Source organism: Podarcis erhardii, assembly GCF_964252035.2.
Source record: "Podarcis erhardii genome assembly, chromosome: 1".
Classification (NCBI taxonomy): Eukaryota; Metazoa; Chordata; class Lepidosauria; order Squamata; family Lacertidae; genus Podarcis; species Podarcis erhardii.
In genome coordinates this window covers 65,512,674-65,536,615 of record NC_138497.1, presented here as the reverse complement: position 1 = coordinate 65,536,615, position 23,942 = coordinate 65,512,674, and the positions used below count along the sequence as shown (strand labels likewise).

Genomic DNA, 23,942 nt, shown 5'->3' with positions numbered 1-23,942 from the left:
CATAAAGTTTATTTCAAAATGTGAAATAAACTGCAGACTGAACCCCAGGAACTTAGAGGAGCTTGGTCAGGAAATGAGAACTCCATACTAAGTCATGCTTTGTTCTGTCTTTTTTTTTTTAATTTCTTTCTCATGCGTCTCCAAATGCCTGACCAAATATCTAAGGTCACTATCCTGCAAGATTCTACATCTTCATCAGGGACAGGAATATTGGCGCAGAACTTTATAATACTTTAAAAGTACTAAAGCCACCATAAATTTTCTTCTCCAAATGTTCTATCTCAGTCTGCTACATTGCATGTAAAATTTCCAGGTCTTCAGATAATGTTAAGTGAAAGCGAACACTGCGAATTGACCTTTTTTCTTTTATATATATATTTAAAAAAAACACCTTCAAAAAATCTACTAAAGAATGATGCCATGTTTCAAAACTATCTTCAGATAAGAAGGGAGATATTTTCTGCTAAATGTCATGCAATTTCCCAAAATGATATAATTTGCTATGGCAGGTCTTCATTGACAAGAATAAGTGTGAGCACATTTAAAATAGGCCATCTTCTGGAAGTAGCAAGTGTCAGTGGAATTATAGATTCTCATTGTTCTAATTTCTAATTATTGACAGATTTGGAAATGTTTCAATTCCAAGCAGCATTCCAAACAACAGTATAACACTTTTTCTCATAAGCACACTGAAAATTAATCACTCTTGTCATATTTATGTGAGGGTTTTTATATAAGAAATCAGCTTAATGAACATGGTGCTAAACATATATTATCACAGATTTTTCACTTTCCCTATTAATTTGTATGTGTGTGTGCGTACACAAATACATCATGAATTGTAGAAGAGAGATAATTTTGTCCTAAGTTACATATTTTATTTATTTATTTGAAAATGTAGCCATTATTTTTCTTTGATAAACAACAATAAAATTTAAATGCACAGTTCAAAATATGACTATTCACTGAACAGAACTTTGCTTTGGTTCTATTTTTCCCAGTGGCAGGAGAAAACCAAAACACAGCCAAATTTAACTTCCATTCTATTAAATTTTAAATAGTTATCTGGGAAAAAAATGTATAAATAAAATGTATCTCCCCCGGTAGTGCATTGGCCTGGCAATATATTTCAAGTCTACCATTGACTGGACCTAAGGTGATTTGAACAGTTTCTTTTTCATAATTTAAATGTAATCTGCTTCTGACTGTTGAAGAGCATGCTGTTAGAAAGTTTTCATATTATTGCCCCAAGCCTCCTTCAGTCTTCAACCTACTGCTGCATTTGAAAATCAGTTATGTTGTTATATTCTCCTTCAGTTTTTCAAGGCAGGAGATACTTGACAAAAAGTTTTTTTCTAATGCTATTATGCAGCTTTATGCAATGACACTACCAAGGGCTCTTTGGATAACTATTAGAACACTATTTTCTCACCAATGTGGGTAGTTTACATTGTAAAACTACTGGTGGCTGTTAATGTAACTCTGTCCTGAGTGTAATATAGATGAGGGATAACCAACATTGTGTCCCCCAGATGTTGTTGAACTACAACAACTATCAGCACCAGTACAAACAGCCAAAGATGGTCGGAGTTGTAGACCAACATCTGGACGGCACCACATTGGCCATCCTGCTATGCATACTTATTTGACAAAATCATTCAGTAATCTGGATATAACCAAAGTCCTAATTATTGAACCGAGTGCTTTCTTCAGAAACCTTAGGACAGGCTTCCTCAACCTCAGCCCTCCAGATGTTTTGAGACTACAGTTCCCAGCACCCCTGACCACTGGTCCTGCTAGCCAGGGATCATGGGAGTTGTAGGCCAAAAACATCTGGTGGGCCGTGGTTGAGGAAGCCTGCCTTAGGAGAAGCAACAGCAATGTAGAAGTAACAACTGAAGCTGCAGCGCAAGCTTCACCCTCAGATCTGATGTGAGTTAAAGTTATGTATACATTTTGGCATCTCGTTCTGTGAAGAGAAATTATTCACGTATGCAAAGAGGTTCTTCCTTGTCCAGTGCGTAATGGAGTCACTGTAATGTGTTCTTAAATCAGTTGTAGTTCCATAGTTTTGATGGAAATAATTCTTGACACATATAAATTAGTTGTTCACTACAAATAATTTTTGATCTTGCAATTATCTTTTCAGGTTTATTAAAATACATGTTTACAACCTTGAAAAAATATATATTTAATTCCTATTGATTGTATGAGTTGCACATACGGATAGTTCATATAAAAGTTCAAATGAGGGGCTAAACATATTTTGATTGGCATACAAGTTGGGGTGTTTGTAATTTTAATCAAAATTTAAATTAAGACATACTTCAAATAATATGTCAAAATGATGCTATTGAATTTAAAGTCTAATGACAACTGCTTTCACTGCTAGTAAAAACATAGCCATTGTGCCTGTGGCAATACAGAATGGCACTTCAGAGCATGCAGGAACAAAGAAGTCAAGTATTTAAAGAACAGGGAGTGACTAAAACTGAAGATAGGAATGTGACCTGGCTATAACCATTGCAGCAAATTGTATTTTGGTTAGGAGACGTAATTATATTAAAGATAGTTGGATTTTCAAAGCATAATTTAAATTTGGAAAAGTTGGTTATTAAAGCAGAAAAATGGCCTTTTGTTTTCTGTTAGGATCTATTGAATTAAATTGTAATAACTTCATTTTTTACAAAAGGGTCATAGTCTCAACAAATGTAACACCAATCCCCCCTCTCCCACCACCTGCACATAGAGAGCCAGACCATTGGTCTACCTAGTTTGAGCAGCTTATGGGGTGTGTGTGTGTGTGTGTGTGTGTGTGTGTATGTGTATGTGTGTGTGTGGAGCTTTCTATTGCTTGTGGCCTGATTCATAGGGACCCATACAGCACATTGTGCTATCTCCTGGGTTTGAGACAGGGCATTCCCAGCCTAACCTAGATTGAACCTGGAACCTTCTGCCTGCAGAGCAAATGCTCCACCACAGAGTTGTAGCTCTTCCCCTCAAGGACTGCACCTCAGAAGATGTGGCCACTATTCTGACAAACAGCTACTCAACAGGAAGGACTTTTGCTACCCAGGGGGATTAATCATGACCTGCTGCCTCCCGTGGCCTAATAGGCATATAGGCATGAACCCTCAAGGTGTGAATTAAGGGATACTTAATCAGGAGAATTCTAATCCACTCAGTGAAGTTGACTATCCCAACCAAGCTTTCTTCAGCACCTTGGTGTTCATGTTGGCCAGGCGATAGCAGCAGTACTGGTTGAAAAGCCCTTGACTCTTGAGGCAGTTGATGAGAGACACCAGCTCAGGTCTGGTTATTCTGGTACTCAAAGAAGCCGTAGGGAGCTTCAATGGCAGTGTTGGTGGCAACAGTGGGAGAGGAAATAGTGCTGCAGGAAATAATGACGGTGGCAGTACCTGCTGCAGCAGCTGGGATACTGAGCAGCAATGACTGAAGACAAATGGATTCAGCTTCATCCTTTAGCATTTTGCACAAATTCCTTTGCAACACTTCAGTTTAAAGAAAGAGCTGCATGTCTGAAATGTACAGAAAAATCTGGAAGAAACAGAGTATAACAATGCAGATTTCAAGATTACAAAATGCAGGTGCCTTTTGTAGCTCTAAAATATATCAGTCCTAGTGGAGGAGCCAGTGACCAATGATATACATTCAACAAGATGTGAACAAAAAACCCAACCCAACATCAAGTCTAACTGAAAGTGGTAGTACCAGTTAATAACCTAGGAGGGGCTGGTGAAACCAACCCTCGCTGAGGATGCAGTCAGAGGGGGGCACAAAAATCACCTATCGGATGATGGAGTGTATGACATTTTTGTGTGTGGCGATGCACCACTGCTTTCTTTTTTCTTTTTTTTAAAGATATTTATTAAAATTTTGTATAATAAAACAAGCATCACAATCAAACGAAAAAAAGAAAGACAATAAAAACATCACAATCAAACAAAACAGAAAAATACAATAAAAAACATAGAAAAGGTAAGGAAAAAACAAAAACAAAAAAAGAAAATCTAGTTTTTTACTTATTTATCTTCATAACCCTCTTTCCTGACTTCCTCACATCTCCCTTTTCTGTGTTCCCCTTTACACAATCAAATTCAGCAATTCCTTACCCTCTTTCAAATCTTATTCAATATTGTACATTTCTCCCTATTATGTCTCCGGTTTTTCCTTTCTTTTTAAATCCATTTTTACATATTCTTTATAACTTAATCCCTTGTATCATTTTGTTTAAATTTGACATAATATTACTCTGGTCTTTTCACCCTTTCCATTTTAAAACATTTTTGCATATTCCTTTTAACTATGTCACTGATGCCATATTATCTTTATATCCAACATCATTTTAGCATTCAAACAATTTACAATGTTTTTGGAGATAGTCTTTGAACTTCTTCCAGTCCTCTTCCACCGATTCTTCTCCCAATGCACCACTGCTTTCGTGGCAAAATCAAACACGGGAGAAGCTTTGCATCTTTCTCACACTGCAATACAAAGGCGTGCTTTTGTTTTGTTTTGCCTTTCCTCCTCACCTTGCCCTCACTCAGAATGCTTCAAGTACTTGGGTCATGTAAAATGTTGTAATTTCTAATGTGGCTATTGTGGCAAAGTGACTGTGGGTGTGGGTGGGTGGGTCTGCTGATACAGCTTCTTGCCAAGGGTGTAAGGGACCCTAGGTACTCCTCTGCTCCACTTGCTTTCCAAAGCCCTTAGTCATGTTTTACGTTGGGTGCTATGAAAGCTTTTAAAATGTCACAATCATGTTTTAGCCCTAGCTAAAAGATATAGCGAAATTTATGCACTTGAATCAACTGGAAAAAAATCACTTGCGCCATCCTAAATTTTTTTTGTCTATCTTAACTGAAAGTATGATTGCTTATTTTACCGTATAAGTTGTTCCTATCCTTCTCCATGTGTATTAAATTCACAATTATTTGCTGCAGCTTAATGTTACTGTTGAATAACTATTGTGCCCATACGTGTGTGTTGTATGTGGAAAGATTTAATATCTAGCGCATCGTAGCAACAAAGGGAGTGCTTTGAGATGAGGATATTAAAACTCACTCAATTTCCACTCCCTTTTTGACAACTGCAGTTTTTTCATTTTTGATTTTTTGGATTTTGTTATTGTTTTGAAGATGAAAAGGCACCCTGGAAACAGCAAATTGTTATATCCATTTGTGCAACAACCTTTTTACCTCCCATGCCCAGCTCCAAAATCTACTCCAGAGGGTCTTTACTTCCCAAAGAATCTGTGTGTTCCTATTAGCACTGAATAAAGTAACTATTCATTTTTTGTCATGGACCTAGTGAGGCTTATCAAGTTACATTTTCAGAATTCTTCTGTACACTTGTACCTTGGATCCCGAATGCCTTGCGAATTGAACATTTTGACTCCCGAACGCCGCAAACCCAGAAGTGAGTGTTCCGGTTTGCAAACATTCTTTGGAACCTGAATGCCTGATGGGGCTTCCGGCGCTTCCAGGAGCTTCCTGCAGCCAACCAGAAGCCGTGCTTTGGTTTTCGAACATTTTGGAAGTCGAACGGACTTCCAGAATGGACTCCGTTCGATTTTCAAGGTACGACTGTATTCCATTTTAAATCTATAAGACTTGGGGGCAAGAACAATAGCATGCCCACTTTTGTTCTCTCCTCCCTCACCCAGCTTGATAAAAGGTGTTGAAATACTGTGGCTTTTTCAGCATAGTGTGTTTTGGAAAGCAGTGAGCCAAACTCCTGGGATTGTTCCCACCCTATTCTTATTCTTTGTATCCCAACTTTTAGCCAAATTGGTTTCTAAAATAATTGGTTAAGAGTTAAATACGTAACTACTATTTCAAATTCTAGATTTTCTGTGATGTTATGTAGGTCATTCAGACTTATAGAGGAGAATTAGGAAGTGAACTGTTAAATGGATCATTTGTGAGATACATTGTGAATAGTGTGAACCAAAGCAAATGCAGGTTAAGAACCGGAGACAAGAACCTTTGCTTTTATGAAGCAAAGGTGATGAAAAGCATTTATTTTTGTAGATGGAGAAGTAAAATGTTCCTCTCTGATCAGTTACAGAGGCATGCTAAGGTGAATTTTAATTATGACTAAATTGTGGTATTACTCTTTCATACCCTGAACATCTGTTCCCTTCAGGAATGATGATTTATGCAGGCTATCAGTAGAGACAGCTTGCTACAGCTTATGTCACGGTTTGTGGGAAGATGGGGTCGTATTTCCAAAAATATCAGCTTTTATATGGATACCAGCCAGTGTGTTATTAAGGTAATAGGGGAAAGGGAGCACGATGTGTTCGCTTTTAATTCTGAAGCCAAATATTGACTTTACCTTTTCCCTTCCAGACCATCTGTTGTTAACGAAGAAGGCAACTTGGACACTGAATGGCCTAGTCTTTCCTAAAGGTATCAAGAGGAGAGAAACCAAGCCTGTACTATCCACATGTATGAAGGCACTTACAGAGAAGCCCACTGTCCGATTTTTGGTGTTTAAGAACTGTATGGGGCAGGATGGTTATGAAATATCATCTCCCCCAGACCAGAATGAAAAGGTAAGCTTGCATGTGGCAGAGCACAAATATGTGAAAAACATCATTCCCCTAATGCCCTTATATTACTTATTTATCCATTTTTCTTATATGATTGCAACAGAGATTCAGCAGCAGATTTTATTTTAAAAAATATACCCACACCCAGTTCACTGGACTGATGTTATTATGCACTGCATTTATTGTTTTTGTTTTAATTAGGCCATTATCTTCCATTGTTCTACTTTGGAATTGCCCCCATTCATGTCCATGTAACCACTTCAAAAAAGACACAGCAATTCAAAATGCAGAACATCATGGTGGCTTTTTTTTTTACTGCCTTGGTGTACTTATGATGTCCATGGGATAGAAAAGATGAATAAATTTGTATCGGTCAAGTTATAGAGCTTTGCAAAGCCTTTATAGAACATATGCTTGGTTTTTTTAAATTTGTGTGGAGGAAAAAAGAAAAACAAGAATGTAAAGAAACTTGAAGGAATTACATGATATGGAGAACAGCAGAAAGGGAATGGAGAATGGAGATTTAAAGAAAGTAGAAATGGTAGCTTCTTAGGTCTTGCCTGGTGCAAAATGAGAGAGGTAGAACAAAACAAAAGCCTAAAACTTTGTGTCTCTTTGCTTAATCAAGTTTGCTTCCTTTTTATACTCTTTCCCCTAAGCAAAATATTAGGGTAGGGATGAACAATATGTTTTCATGAAAGAAATAAGATTCTATTGCAAGGACCCCAAAGTTACCACTTTCCATATTCTTCTCTTCCTTGGCCTGACATTTTTCTTAGTTACTCCAACTGATGTTTGGTAATATGGTCCCTTATAGCAATATTTGGGGGATCACATAGAAAGGGAGACAAAACAGTTTGCTTATTCAGAACGAGAGCAGTACAGTGTGGGAAACATTGGCCTCTCTGCCTCAGGGCTCATCCACACTTTTGCCTGACCCATATTTTGATTGTATTGTGTCTTGATTAATTTCCTCAGGTCTGGGAGCCTTTCTTGTTCTAGGGCTGTGCCTTGTCAAAATCCAATCTTATCCACTGAATCAGATCTTATCAGATGTGTGGAAAATCTGAAGAGAGCTTTTGCTTAACTGAGCTTCAGTTCAGTGGGTAAGATTGGGTTTTCACAAGGCACAGCTATGGACCAATGAGAAAAGTTCTCAGACCCAAGGTAATTAATAAGTGCACAGTATGACCAAAATACAGGTCAAGCAAAAGTGTGAAAGAACCTTTAGTTGGCTTTGGCTGATTGGCTAATGAACATTGTGACTTCTACACATTCACTATGTGATCACTGATTGGTTGGTATGACTTGAGGAATGTGGAATCAGCAAAAGAAATAAGTAGAAAGAGGGAAACTTAGTTGTGAACTGCCACAAATAAAGGTAGAATTAAGGGCACATGGTAGCCCCTACAAAATCATTACTTTCTCCCTAGAAAACAAACTGTGTATCCATACAGTGTTGACCAAATATTTTTATTCCTTTAAAAAAATCTTCTAAGGTTTTCCATATTTAGTGAAACTATTTTTACTTTGTGAAGTTTTTAGATGCTTGTACCATGAGACTGAACCTTGTTTCACCAGCAAAGTATATGTATAATATGCATGGAGAAAAAATTGAAGATCTCTTGAGTGGTAAGTAGAAATTACTATACATTTTGCAGTTTTTTATTACTATAAATGAATGCCATGCCTCAGCTACTGTATATATAAATGTGTGAAAAAAATGAAGGCAATTGGAATTACAGCCTTATATTTCAAAAGCAGGTATATGTATATTTATCAATATGAACTTAGTATCAAGAATTATTATTCCACTATGCTAAAAAAGAAGAGAGAATTCATATGTGAAAGTCTCACCCTCTTTCCATATCATTTGGTTGCAGCCTTTTGTGTTTCAGTCTTGATTTTAGCCTGGCATTATAAGCTTGCTATGAACTGACATTTGTGGCTACTTCTTAAGGTCAGGAAAATAGTTTTTAGCCAGGGTACCTGATGAGGACCTAAGCAGAACCCTACCAGATCAGACCGAAGGTCCATCTAGTCTCGTGTCCTGGTCCCTGTGACCAAGCAGATGCATTGGGAAGGTGTGCAAACAGGACATAGAATCGATGGCACTCGCCCCATTCATGTTCCTCAGCAATTGGTATTCAGAGGCATTCCACCTGCAGTACTGGAGGCAGTAGTTAGCTGTCATGACTATTAGACATTGATGACCTTATCCTCCATGAATTTGTCTAATCCCCTTTTAAATCTCTCCAAGTTGGTGGCTATCTCTACATTTTGTGGTAGTGAATTCCATAGTTTCACCTTCTATTCTGAAGAAGTACTTCCTTTTGTCATTCTGTGTTCAGCATCATTGGATGACTATGGGTTCTAGTATTATAATAGAAGAATAAAACCCTATATCCATTTTACCCACACCATGCATAGCTTTTTCACACCTATCATGTTCTCCGGCTATAGTAACTTTTCCTCATAGGGGAGCTGATCCAGACGCTTACTCACTTTGATTGTTTTCCGCTGTCCCCTTTTCCAGTTCTACAATATTCTTTTGGGTTTGCACTAACCATATTGGTGTTGGCAGCTTGGTTTTGCCTTCCTTGTAGCCAGAAGGCTGCAATTTGTGGCTGGTCTTGCTGGACAACCCAAAACATCTGGTTCCAGCACCCTACCTATCCTTCTTGTCCCTGATCTCATACTGTGACTCCGTATGAGGTCATGGATAATCTATGCTCCTCTTTCCAGCTCCAGGTTGTATGGGGGGGGGTGAAGCCTGCAATTGCACTGGCCTTTGGAAGAGCTTGGCAACCCCACACTACTGCAGGGACGATTCTCATCTTCCTCTCCAGTGCCAAACCTAGAGCTGAGACCCGGGAAGGCTGGAGTCTAGTTTTGTGTGCCAAGAACCTTGGCAACTCAATGCTGAAACACCAGACTGAATCTACATCTTTGGCTCAGAACTGGAAAGGGGGCAAAGATGTTACCCATGGGTAGGCAACCTAAGGCCCGGGGGCCGGATCCGTCCCAATTGCCTTCTAAATCCGGCCCGTGGATGGTCTGGGAATCAGTGTGTTTTTACATGAGTAGAATGTGTCCTTTTATTTAAAATGCATCTCTGGGTTATTTCTGGTGCCTGCCTGGTCTTTTGACATGATTAGAATGTGTGCTTTTATTTAAAATGCATCTCTGGGTTATTTGTGAGGCATAGGAATTTGTCCCCCCCCCCCAAAAAAATAATATATAGTCCAGCCCCCCACAAGGTCTGAGGGACAGTGGACCGGCCCCCTGCTGAAAAAGTTTGCCAACCCCTGATCTTACACATTGCTGTGGTACATTTCTGAGCTCATTGCAGCTTTGAAGACTATCCACATACTTCCTCAGTTCCAAATGGGAGAGGATGTTTGGGGTTTCTCTTGCCATTCTTCCCAGAGGTGATGGACTATATGCAGTATTAAGGATTGTGAGCAGAATTGTGGATTCCTGTATTCCTCGGAATACATGCTCTTCAAATTTTGTGTTACAGTTCAAAGTTTGCTTTGTGGCTGCACCTTTTCTCTTGAATTCCCAGCTTAATTGTACTAGGGAGGCACCTACATTTTACCATTTTCAGTGCCTGCTAAAAATGTTTTTGTTTATGCAAATCTATCCAGACATACATTTGTGTTTGTTTGATTTTTAAAAAACCCCTGATGTTTTTATCTATATTTTGGTAATGTTATTGCTATTTTAATGAATATTTGATACCATTTTATGTAAACTACTTAGAATTTGTTATTGGACAGTATATAAACCTTGCTAAATAAACAAATACATTTTATTCTAAGGTGCAAAAATAGAATGTATAGCTAACTAGCTTCTGGCAGTCATACTTAACTGATGCAGTTGATCATGTTTTACTTTAATTTAACAGAGATTAATTATGCATGGCTGTTTGTCACAAAGCCGTGGAAGCAATGAGTAGTTTGGGACACACATTCTTTTTCAAGTCTTCAGAAGCTATTGGTCAAGATTAAGCCAAAGTTAATCAAGTTTAGAACCCATTGGTTTAAATGGTAGTGTTGGGCATCTGCTTTCATTGAAATTAGTAAGACGTAAGTGCTTGGCTGGACTGTGCTCATTGTTGTTTCATTACTAAATGCAATTGCTTCTGCTTATTTGCTTTTACTTTCCTTGATTCCTCACATCACTCTTTGAGTAATACCTTAACATGTTGCAGTAGTCAGCCACCAGCGAAAAATGTCACTAGTTTATAGCATACCTAAGGCTAGCACAACACATTTATTTGCTTTGAGGCTTAAAATAATGGTGACAGAGTTGTTTCAAAGTTATAGTGCTGAATGATACTTTTATTGCCAGAGTTATTGAAATATATTGATAATACAAGGAGTGGAAAAGAATTGAATAATAAAGTTGAACACTATTTTTGTTTGTATAGAGAAAGATGTACAAATATACTTTCTACTTTGACCTGTGTAGACTTTTTCTATAACATTGTATGTACAGTGATAGAAGTAGGAAAGAGGCATAAAGTCTATTGGAAAACTACCAAATGTCCCCTGCAAATGGGCCCTATTCAGAATCAGTAAGCGTATGATGAGTGATTTGGTTTTGAATATCGCCTTTAGATTCCATGCTGTTACAAGGCCAGCCCCGAACATGGCAACTCTTATTTCCACACACAGTACCTCTTCACTCTCAATTTAACCCAAAAATCTGATGAACCCATTACTCCATACTTGATTTCATGGAACAAGGAGTAGATATAGTTACAAATGATCAATCACAAGCCGTGAACCAAAGCAGCAAGGCATTAACAATTCACACCATTTTGGTCCACTTGCTCAAGCAGAAGATGTGGCAGCATATTTAATACACAGCGACTTCACTCAGTTTTAGAAAAGACATGACTCATGTTGCATTTTAGAAATGAAGGAATTTTATAGGATTTCATGCTCGCTACCCATTTGGGTGTCAGAGTTCACAAACATCTAAACAATTAACGTAACCAGGTACTCTGTAAAGGCCACAAGGGACGAGTATCTAAATTAAATGTTACTCAAGTAAAGTAAAAAATGACCCAAGAAACATTTCATCCCCAATAAAGCCATGTTCTGTTAGATTGCATTATACAAATCAGCATCTTGTTCTGCAGTATTGTAACACTGTAGACCCCACAGGCATATGCCGTCAATTTAATGGGATCAGTGAAGAAGCAAGGCAGCTGTGAAAGATTGCTTTAAGTACAGCAATCGTGTGCTTGTCATTCTGCTCAATAGTGGAAAAATCCAAATTCGGGTAGGCATCAGTATTTAAGAGAGTGAATGCTAAAGCATCTCTCATAAGTACCTTGGGGACAATAAGATTTGACATATAACACATAAACAAAAGTACACAACAGCTGTTAGATTAGTTTTGTTTGAGTAAAATACGTCAGGATCATTTAAACATAGCATGTGTTCCCTCCATCACTCAGGCTGAGTCTGCAGACCACACTTTTGAATATTGTACACCAAGGGCTGTGAGTCCCACTGTTGCATCACCATTACCAAAACAGTATGGGGAAAAAATTATCCAGCTAATTGTATGCTTGATTAAAAACTCCCACCAGTCACACAAAGAACAAAATCTTCTTTAAAAAATAATTTAAATCTATTTGATGAAGGCGGCAGAAACCAAATGTTTATTTAAGTTTTGATTGAATGCCCTACATGGATTTATAAGATGCTATTTCAACATTATTATTATTTATCCAGGCTTTTGTTTTGAAACACATTTCTTATTAATTTTTTCTACTATTGCCCATAAGAACACCCTGAGATATAAGTTACATTAAGAGGGCTGAAAAAGATAAACTTGGAGGTATCTGGCAGCTACTTCAAATATGTGATGTAAGAGGCCACAAAAAGAGACTAACAAGAATAAGAGAGTGGTAACCTGGTAGAAGGGTGATTATAATTCTTATACTGTAGTTTTTTAACTGTTGTTGTTTAGTCGTCTTAGTCATTTTGACTCTCCATGACCCTATGAACCAGAGCATACCTTGGAAACTCCCACTTTCTTCTCTAAGCTGCTCCTTTTTTATGTCCATGGAGTTTTTATGGCAAAATACTGGAGTAGTTTGCCATTTCCTTCTCCGGGTGGATCACATTTAGTCTAAACACTCGGCTATGACCTGTCTGTCTTACGTGGCCCTGCATGGCGTAGCTCATAGCTTCTCTGAGTTATTCAAGCCCCTTCGCCACGGCAAGGCAGTGATCCATGAAGGGGAGTTTTTAATCTAGAGATGTACAAAATAACTCAAATAGTTCTTAAGTAAGACTGAAAGGTTTTCACTGTATGGCAATAGGCCATAGCATCTGAAGTTGCTTTCTTCCAGTGTGTGATATAGCAGAAGTATCAGGTCAGCGCCATTTTCCCTCGTCACAAAGAGGTCATGAGCCCCGCAATCCCAACTGGCTCAGGGCTGGGTTGGCACTTGCTGTCAGAGCAGGAAGAAGAGGGGAGGGTATGGAGGACACCATTGACAGGGAGAAGCCTGAGGTGATGTCAGCTCTGCTCCTTTGCCTTTAGGGGCTGGGAAGCTCCCTGTCCTGTCCCACCCATGACATGGAGAGATTCCCTAGCAATGGAGGAGAGCATTGGACAGTCAGGAGGTGAGGAGCCAATGGGGCTGACCCCCATCACATCACCAATGGGAGGGAGAGCCACACCCCTTGAAGAAACATGCGCTTCCAAGAGCATCAGCATGTAGAGAGAAAAGACTCTTGTGAGTGAGCGTTAATCCTGTCTCTGATGCTGTTCTTGAACTCTCTAATAGTGCTTTTGGCAATTTGTATCTGTATCCTGACCTAAACCATTATAAGCCTTGACTGAAGCTTTCTTACTTTCTTGCATGTAAGAGCCTCTGTCATAGCATATGGGATGGGAGTTTTGACAACTATTATCCAATGCTTTGTGTGTTTAGCTCCTCTGGTACAACAGGACTTGCATTTCCTCCCCTCTGCCCACATTCCCAAAATCTGTCCCTGATGGTCCCTCAACCCCCTGCAGCTGATTTTGTGGGAGAAAGTGTTGTTGCATGCATGGAAGTCCACTGAAGCAGTAGGCTAACGTCTGGATAATGGTCACAGTGTGTGTCTGGCTCCCCCCCCCCCACCTCCAGTCTCATAATTCAAAATAGTACTTTTCCTTATTTTAATTTTAGTTGAGGAAATGAGATGGATTGTATTGGCTTTTATTCCTTTTGATTAAACATGCTGTGGATCAACTTGTCTTTTTAGAGACAATTATTTTTCTTCTTAAATAGAAAAATTCCTGAGAGTTCCCAGAACCTTCAAAACACGCCCCATGTAAAATGGACTTTCTTCTCAAAGCCAGATGTAGCCCTCTTTCTATTTATAGAGTATACCTTTTCATATATTTCTTGTCATATAGCAATGTATTTATACATTTGCATTTTCCTACTTTTCTAAAATGGTTACAAACCAATTTATTGTTTAAACCTGCTTTCCTCATCAGAACAATAACTGGTTTGTGCCTTAAAAGCACAGTCTTGACAGTTCCCATAAATGAGGGTGATTTTTCCAATGCACTTTCACTACTAATGTCAACATTCCCACATCAATTTAATCTTTCATTGGGGACTGTTAAAATGTTAACAACACAAAAAAGAGCTTGCTGGATCATGTCAGTGGCCCATCTAGTCCAGCATCCTGTTCTCACAGTGACCAATCAGGTGTCTGTGGGAAACACACAAGCAAGACCTGTGTTCAGCAGTACTCCTGCAGCTTCTAGCAACTGCTGTTCAGAAGTATCCTGCCTCCGACAGAGAAGGTAGAGTGTTATTTGGTCTTAGAATTCTATCTTGGTTCAGGTCAGGAGTGGATCTTGGGCTTAATGCATTCCAGTCCCAAGCACTTCAGGTAGAAGCTAACTAATGAACTGGGAGGATCCTGTATTTATTTGAACATTTCTTACTGGTGAAAAAGAACCTTCCCACATTTATAGAAGTGCTCGAAAGGAAGGCTATTTCACATGGTAAGCCAGAATTTCACAGATCACTTGTAACCTTCATCCTGTGCAAAGCAGACAAGGAGAGACCAGATGCGTTTGAAGTTACCTATCTGCCTCCCAGTAGAATCCCTGAATTAGAACAGTATTTGGACAGTTTTGTGCATATTTTGGGGGGAAAGTGTGAGCATGTGAGGTCAGTCAGACAGTAAGTGATAACTTTCAGCTGCTCTGACCCAAATATGATTTGGCGCTGTAGCACTTTCACTTAAGATAACTTTGTCCAATAGACTTGAATGGATAGTTTACACCTGGTATTTTGAGTTGTGATATATGTATCACATTTTTTGATACAATATCAGGTGATTTAAATTTTGAAAGTTATAAAAATGTTCAGGGTGATTTACAAAATCAAAAGAATAAATCAATAAAGTATGATTTATAACATAAATATAAAACAGAAATAGAATGATAAAACATAATTGATAAAAACAGCAATAAAACAGCCGGGGTTTAAAAGATCTTGAAAAATATGGCTCTAAAATGACTTCAGAGTAACCTGGTAACCCTGTTCCACAGATGGGGTCCCACAATAGAAGGGCCTCTCTTCAGTTGCCTCACTCATAGGAAGCTACTGATAAAATCCTCATTGCCTGAGCCAAATTGATGTGAACATAATGGTCCTTCAGGTATTTGGGTCTCAAGCCACATAGGGCTTCAAGTTAAACACTAGTATTTTAAATCATGCTTGGAAATTAACCAGGAATCTTGTTGGCATCTGTCTGTTTCAGGAAACAATGGAGGAGTGTGCCTTTGGGGGTGAGGTCAAGCAGTTGGAAGGTTGTAGCACCTGTTGTAGCTGTAGAGACCGAGGTGGGGGAGAGACCTTTTGTTGCAGCTGGGACCGATGAATGCATCCACTTGTGCTGCTGCAGATGCACCATGGCATGACCTGTCGGTCTTCAGGCACAGGAGGGACATCCAGCATTTCCAAGACAAACAGAGTCTGGATACTGTTGACTATGTCAGAGTCCACTTTTTGCTGCGAGTACCGTTCTGCCCATTGCTTTGTTGCTGTGGTCTGTGATGATCTCTACCGAAAAGGTTTTCAGCGGTGCATTCTGCTGGGCATCACTTGCCTTTATCACTTGCCTTTCTCCATGTAGCAAGAGTCTTTTTGCAGGGTGCACACTTGTAGTTGAAGAGAGGCTCACACTTTGCAGCAACAGCAGGTTTCATGTCTTTTATGCAGGCCTCAAACCAGTCTGGGCTCTGTTGCTCTCTTTTGCCAAAGGATGACCTGGCTGTGTTGTATGTAGAGTGCCTATTGGATGTGGTTCCATCTTGCTTCCACACTATCTTTGGGGCAGTTCAGTAGAGCTTGTTTAACAGAGTCAGAGAAGTTTCCATAAAGTTCAGCTCTGACTATTTATGCTTTATGCTTTGTACTATGGGTCTTCTTTGGCTGGGGATGGATCTTGCTTGCTACCAATGAGTGATCCATGTCACAGCCGACACAGGAATCAGTGGTGTGGATAATTTCAGGCATGGTCTTCTCAATACCCAACAGGGATCACAGCAGATTTGAGAGGGACCTGATCAGCACTGGCTGCTGCCCACACAAGTTAAAAGGGAAGCATTGGGGTGGGTGGCAGCGTCTCAGGGAGAACTAGAGGGAGTGGATGGCCACACCAATAGGTGCTTGGGGAAAATAAAAGTGATGATGGCTGTCATTGATATGTGGGTGTCATTTCTCCATTGGCTGTGTGGCGATCACACAGGGTCCCCGGACGTTTGACAGTCTATTGATCCCTGTGCCACCACTGTGCCCACTTCCCCACTGCCACCAACCCATTACTCTCAGGTACACTGGGTCCAGACAGTTATTAAAATTGAACCAAATAAACAAGTTTATTTTATAAGCGTTAACAAGTTTATGGTTTCTCAGATAAAATTCTTGTCAGTTTCTTAACTTTAGTTTCTTTACTGGCCTATACCTTCCTAATACCTTCTGACTAATTATCTCAACTGTTTGACTGACTCTTCTTAACAGATTCTCTCACTCTCTCACTCTCTCACATCAGACTAACCCAACCCACAGACTTATCCTCTCTCTCTCTTCTCTAACTCCAGAGTGACTTCTTAACAACTCTAACTCTAACTCCTCCCCTTGGGTTCCTATTGGTTAGTCATTTTACACTTAGTTAACCCTTTCCTGACCCAGTTTGATGTCACATACCTAGGAGGGCAAACGCCACAGGCTGCATCCCTCCAATTCTTTGCAGATAGGTGGCACACACAGCCAAAGCAGGTGGATTTCACCCAAACTCATTAACTGATGAGCAGAGGGTTAAATTATGACCTGACTCCTGCAGAGACCAGGACTGAAGTATTTGCTCATCAACTCATGAGCAGAGAATTTAGTCCTGCTGAGTGCTGCTACATCAGTGCATTACCTCTGTGAAGAAGCACCGCCCCCCCAGCAACCCCCCAGTCAACTTGACATGTAGGTGGGATCACTCACTTGTCAGTCACCTGACTTCATTATGACATCAAATGATTGATATATGAGTCCCCACCTGTCAAAGTTGGCCTGCAGGGGTGGGTGGGGGAAACTCAACTGGAAAATTTTGTATCTTATGCAGTTTGGACCACAGTCTCTCTACCTGTCCAATTGTGTGAATGTGTATATAATTACCCCCATTAGTTGCATTTTGGGATGCAATGTCCACCTCAGGTGTTCCTCTAAACCCCCCACCTAACAAACTGAAATTTCTCTGTTCTGCCCCATGGAAACGGTCAGTTGTTTTGTCTGGAAGAAAGCTCTGTCTCTCATATATGTGAGTATTGATAAGGTTCAGACCCACCTATAAGTGAGGTAGAGCAAGAAAAAACACCCACCCACACCCCGTCTGATCCCTATTTCCTCTTGTGTTTTTGTACTTTGAACCTAACACAACACATCTGTTTTGAAGATCTGGCTTCTGGTTGGTTCCCTGCTTGCAAACATGGAGGCTTTTCTTCTAGTGACTTATTGCATGGTTCATGAAGCACACTGCCGGGTGTAGGAGTAAGAAGGAGGCGAAGGAAATACCTTTGGCCATTGGTGACTGGAGAGATTGATTGTCTCACCTCAGACCTCCCTGCCCCCACTCATAGTATCATGGGCCCCTCGCTGATAAAATGTTGCTTGTGGCCAGGGAGCATAAGTAAAAAGCAGTTAGTGACACAAAACAGGATTTCTGGGAGGGGGGGGGGCGAGTCCAGAATTACCACAAGATTATATTGCTTTTCTGTAATTTAGTCTTTAAACTTCTGAGGCTATTTATGGCAATAGGAAACTAGATCAAGACTGGTCACATGGTAAAGAATACTTAAGCAGAAGTAAGTAATCTAGAGTGTAGCCCCGCTCATTTAGAATTAAGGAACAATATGTGCGCAAGCATGTGCAGAGTGCTTTTCACTTAACCCTCGAGAAACTGCAGTCTCCCCGACCACACACATTTTTAGTGAAGAAGCAGGACTTATAAAGTGAAGACATTTCTGTCTCACGTGAGCACACTAAATGCCCAGCGCTTCTCTCTTTAGAAATAAGCATTGACCCTCACCTATTGCCCAAAGGTTGTAACCACAGAATGCAGGTATTCTGTTCTCCTTCAAACACAAATCCACTCTTAGTCCCTCCAGCAACCCTTCACAAAGCTAGATTCACCTCCCCCTTCCTGCCCTCTTCTAATTATAGGAAGACTCTCCTTCTCCCTCAGCCTCTGAGCTTAATTTGTGCCAAGGCTCACCAGGATTCAGTGTAGGAGTTCCCTGCTGAATCAGGTCAGCTGGAGGGCAAGCATCTGCATGGGGCAAACTGCATTTACAAAGAGGCCCTTCTGGGGGCAGCACCCTTTGGGGGCAGCGGTGGCTGCTGTGCACAGATCCTTCATTCCACTAAAATTCTGGGGAAATTCTTAAGTTTTATCAGAGTGGGGTGGGGGGGATGGGATTCACCCGCTCCTTTAATTTATCAGCACATAGGTTAATAAAGTGAAATAAGCTTTCTTCATATTCTGAAATCTGCTAGTATCTATGATGCAGAGCCAAGGGAGAAATAAGCATATTTTGGCTTCAGGATTTACTGATAATAATGAAGAGATTGTACCGCACAGTGTAGTTAAGATACCCATAGTCACTAGTGTAAAAACATTTGCCTACCGTCTGAAAAGTTTGGTCTGATTTTCAAACATATTTTAGGAAATGATGATAGAAGAGAAAGCATATGTTGTCACCCAGTTCCTTACATGCTACATACGTGTTGTCCTGCTCCTCACTTCCCCATCCACTTCAATTAAAAGAACAGCAATGCTATACTAAGCAGATTTATTTGCTTTGGAAGTTCCTTGTTTTGAATGCAAATAATAAAAAAGATGATAGTAAAAATTTCTTTATAAAACTGTTTCTATTTTAGTAATTATCAGCGGTGTAAAATGCTTGATCTATAAGCATATACACTCATTGACAGGAAGCTATGCTCTGAAACAACATGGAGCTTGCAATTTTATCAGGACAATGCCAGTAGATTTCAGCAAGGTTGGTTCCAACTCATCTGTGATAAATGAGAAGATAAGGCAATCAGTGCACACCATGACACTCTGTGCAGCTAGTTAGACACACTTCAAAACTATTCAGGTGTGCTCACAAGGCTTATGAGTCTTACATGGGGGGTGTCTCAATATAAATACATCCTTCATGGTGGCCACTCGAAATGCAGGATCTGTTTTTCTAAGACTTAACCCAGGTCAGATATAAATAATAGATGTTAAGAGTTGTGGGTTTGGGGATGCATTTCAGACTGTGTGTTTCAGCTGGGTCAAAAGAATGCCTTTCTCCCCCTTTTCCTTCCCCTTGTGTAGTTCCTCTGCTGGACAAATGCCTGCAAAATTCCATCACACCTCTGCGAGGACCTCTTTGGGTCTCTAAGGGAGAAGGTTTCAGCCCCTCTGGAGCAAAGATATATATCCAAGGAGTACTCTTGGCCTTGCACCAGCGATTAAAGTCTGCTAAAAACTACTGTGATCAGGTGAGTTATCCCACGTCTTTAAACAGCTGCTTTTTCTTTGATACGAAATGCACTAGTTGTAGTAAGGCTGTGATTGGCACTGTGTCATAAGGAAGGCTGTCATGTATTACATGAGCTCTTATACGCAATAGGTAGATGAAGTATTTCTCCTGTAATCTCAAAGCCAACAATAATGGAGTTAATTGTGTATGCCTTTCATTGTGTTGTATGCCTAATCTTTTTGTGCTGCACTTCTCCTTCTAAGGAAATTATATATAGCTATTTAGGATAGGGTCATCTGCAGTTTCTCAGAATTCATTTCATTCCCCCCCCCCCCCATGTAGAAATAACTAGAACTGAAATATAGTTAAGATATGTTAAATGTAAAGTCATGTAAACATAACATTTTTCTTAATGTTTTGTCATTTTCTTAATGTTTTACTTTGAGGAGCAGCCTTCAGCGATTTGCATGAGAAATTTGTTAGGCATCTAAAATACATTTACATTCTATATCCAGCACAGAGATTTATTTGTGTGTGTGTGTGTGTGTGTGTTTATAGATGAAATGTATTGAATGTAGTTAGTTTGTATTTGGTCTGCACTGCATGCCAGTATTCTTTTTAACCTTTTGAAAATATGTTTTAATGCATATGTACAATTGACCTAAACTGAACAAATATTGTATGCCTTTTCAGAACTGTTAATTTTAGTATAGTTTGCTTGTTATTTTTTTTAAGTGCTTGAAATGCTTGGTATGAAAAATGATCAGAGCAAGAATTAATATTGCATCTTAAACTGAGATTTACAAGATATATTGGGTCACATACTAAAAGATGAATGCATCATGCTCTCAGTCTTCATGAAAGGGGGGGGGAGGAAGCGGATGTCAGTCATGCTGTTTATACAGCACCTCCTGCTGTTAGGTTCATAAAGAGAAATGATCATTTACTTTGAAATAAACTGTTTTGTCCTGAGCTGATGGGGATCTACAACAAGTAATCAAGAATACAGAAGCCGGCAAAGGAGCCTTCTTTCAGCAAATGCTTGACCCATTTTAATACTGGTGGAGGGGGTGGGGGAGGAACTACACTTGATCCTTATTTGGTCCTTATTTTTAAAGTTTTTACTTCACCTGTAAAAGGCAGCTTTAATGCAAAACATAGAGAAGTAGAAATGGTCTACATCAGAAAGACATTCCTTTCTTTAGTGAAAAACATCTCTCAAGTGCAATTCAGTTTTTTTCTAGTAATCATAATTTTGCACCAAATTAATATAGAACAAAGGCCATCTGCTATTCATAGTGCTTTGGGTTTTAAGAGTCATAAACTAGTAACACTAAAAGTTTGAGTTTGATTCAGAACCCTTTTTTTTTGCTTTTACAAAAGCGGATACCATTTTAAACTTATTTCAGTGTTTAGAAGTAAAAAAGAGAGGTAATATTAGGCACTTCTAAAATATGGAAGTTATACCCAGGTTAAGAATATTTGCTATGGCTGTTGATCATAGTAAGTTACACTTAAAACAGTACAGTAAGAATAAATACAAATGAAGTCCCCTGTTTAGTAATGTTTGCCCTTTTCATGTAACTTAAGATTTTAACACTGGTATCTTAAATATTTCAAATACTTAAAATCACTTTATTTTGGTTAAGCATATTCTGAAATATTTCTGTTTCCCCCCTTTTTCCCTGTAATATGCAATTTTTAATAACCGAATGTGGCCCAAAGAACAGAGCACAACTCTTTCCACACTAAGCCTCCCTCTTCCAGCTCCAGTCAGTTGCATCTTGAAAAACTACTAATTCTTAAAGGCCAGAGGACACTCTGCAGAAACATTCAGTGTGGGCAACGGGCCACAGATGGCGTGGAAAATCATTCTCCCTGTGCACACTTGCAAGTGTTTTATGTTCTTGCACAGCCCTGTTTGGATCACAGGCCATTGTCAAAATTCGCTTGTACCTCTGTGTGCCCTCCATAGCTATGTCCCAATGCACAGCTGTAACCCATCTCTTCTTTAATGCATCAGCAGAAGGAACCAGACCAAGCATGCCACGCAGCTCACAGGCATGCCATGCAGCTGGGCCCTACTCTTCTGTTCTTGCCAGAAGGTTTTTGATTGTTCAGACTAGTTAGTCCACCCAATGAGGAATGTGGCTGTGCTGACATGTGTCATGTGAGTGCCTCATCAGCACTTGTACCGTATGTTTTTCTCACCTGTGATAAACTAGCACGCCAGGTCAAAAGGCTTTAGTGGCTATTGTTTTGCCTAGGCAAACTGTTTTGAGAGAGTGGCTTTTTTTTGATGATGCTGTGTGTGCTCAGAGGAAGCTTGATTGTTTCTCAGTTCAGGTTTTACTTAGCTGTACCCTGCCTTTGTTTTCAGTTGCCTTAACATTATCCTTTTTAATTAAAAAGAAAGCATTTCAAATGTTGAAGAAATACCTTCCAGTTAATTTTCTTCCATTGGGGCATGCAGGCGAAACCTGTGTAGCAGTAGGTATTTACGCTATTAAAATATTCCTTCTGCTTTTCAGTCCATCTGAATTAACATGCACAAAGTATGGTCACAACATACCACTTTCTCTGCAGGTCTACTTTACATGTCAGCAACAGTGGGTATGCTAGCAGTTTGTTGCATCTTGCCCTTTTAAGGTGCGGGGATCTGACTCAAAATGTTCAGCTCACACGGGGACCATTTTCTGTCCCTGTGTCCATGTCATAAAAAAGTGTGAATACTTTTTACAGGCCTTTTACTGAAAATGTTTAGGGTGGATTAAGGAAAAATGATACTTTTTGGAACTTACGACTTCTTGAAGACAAGAGAAAATGTCCCCCCCCCCCAACAAAAAAAATAAAAGTAGAAATACTATAATTACAGTAATATTTTGTATTCTAGAAGTCATACTTTAAAATCACAATGTCCTGTGAGCATTTGGCTGAGACGTGTGATAAGTAATTTTCAGGAAGTGAATGCTTCCCTTAAAATCTACGAATGCTCCTGAGAATTTTAGATTTTTTTATCTATGTGGCGTATTTAGGTGCTAAAACAAGTGTGTGTTTAAACCTCTTGTTTTCTTGATTTGTGTGCCTTAATTTAGACCTAAAAGATCACATCTTGTTTTCTGTATTTAACGGCAAATATGATAAAAGAGCTAATAACTTTGCTTTGACAGTGTGTATTTAAGTGCCTTTACTTCGAGCTGCAATTTCTGCAGGATGAAATTGTTCAAAGCTATGCTTGGAATATTAAAAATTCATTAGCAAGTGTGGAAATAGCATAAACATGCAAGCATGAAGTGCAGTTAACACTTCCAGTGAAGGGGCTGTCCTGTCTCATTAGCATTCTTGATATGTAGTTGTGCTGTTGGTGGGGGTGTTGAACAGGAATGTCATTGTGCTGAGCCCCAGTGTTTGGGGACAAACACTACTGTGGAAGGAACGTGTGAAAAGGCCATAGTGTGATCAGTGAATGAGGAAGGCTGTGCGTTCCCTGTGCTTCAAGCAGGGAAGCTGTCATTCACAATCCTAGCACAGCTAAACAGAGGCCAAAGAGAAGATTGAAATACCTTTTTAAATGATATTAATGATTCTTAAACATTTCTGTCCTTTAGGCTCACATAGTAAACAATTAGTCCTGTCTGTCACTAAGTTCAGCAAGGCACAAAACATGGGTAAGGTGACACAAAGGGTAAGTGGTAGATCCAGTAAGAGATATTACCATAGCCATTTTGTATCTCTTACTCCCTGGGATAAAAAATAGCGACCATTCTGCATGGTAAACTAATTCTCGTTCTGAGAGACAGAAAGATGTAGTATTGAGCTCTTCATCTTTTTCCAACCCAATTACATAAATATTTTTGAATTATGTATTTTAGGTGTAGGCCAAGCAGTTTAAGAAAAAAGTTTTTAACAAACAAAAGAGAGAAATATTTGTGTTAAGTGGCACTGTATATTATATCTTTAAAAGAAGGTGTAATATGCCAAAAATATTTTAATAATGAAATCAGCAAGCATTTTTTCCTTTTTTAATCATCACAATTTTCCCACTAAAAATAGTGCCAGGGTTTTATGTCGCTGCAGACCCTATTCATCATAAATGAAGCATTAAAGGAAATATGCTTCATAATTTGAATACAAATTATTTTGCTAGATGCATTATTTCATTCTTTAAACAGTTTCACAATATTCATTTTCAGCATCCTTTGTCATATAATTTGATAAGGAGTCCTGCTTGAGCTCAGAGGTTACTTTGGGGTGTTGTTTTTAAACAAAATGTGCTTATTTGTGTCAAGAAAAAGTTAATACA

The 23,942-nt window shown here is 39.3% G+C and overlaps 1 protein-coding gene across 7 annotated transcripts in view; it reads left to right on the top strand.

Annotated features, from left to right (window-relative positions):
- LOC309325670 (doublecortin domain-containing protein 1-like) overlaps positions 1 to 23,942 on the top strand; it is a 263,957-nt gene that overhangs the window by 10,625 nt on the left and 229,390 nt on the right. For 6 of the 7 annotated variants that reach the window (XR_014149890.1, XM_081833907.1, XM_081833906.1 and 3 more), the window contains exons 3-5: positions 6,375 to 6,580; positions 8,116 to 8,209; positions 19,492 to 19,658. Coding sequence is in view for 5 of the 7 variants with exons in the window: in XM_081833907.1 (XP_081690033.1) it covers positions 6,375 to 6,580; positions 8,116 to 8,209; positions 19,492 to 19,658 (467 nt within the window). In the remaining 2 variants the exon portion in view is untranslated. Of the gene's footprint in view, positions 1 to 6,374; positions 6,581 to 8,115; positions 8,210 to 17,261; positions 17,428 to 19,491; positions 19,659 to 23,942 lie in introns of those variants that run through there. The other variant, XM_081833908.1, reaches the window with a different exon arrangement.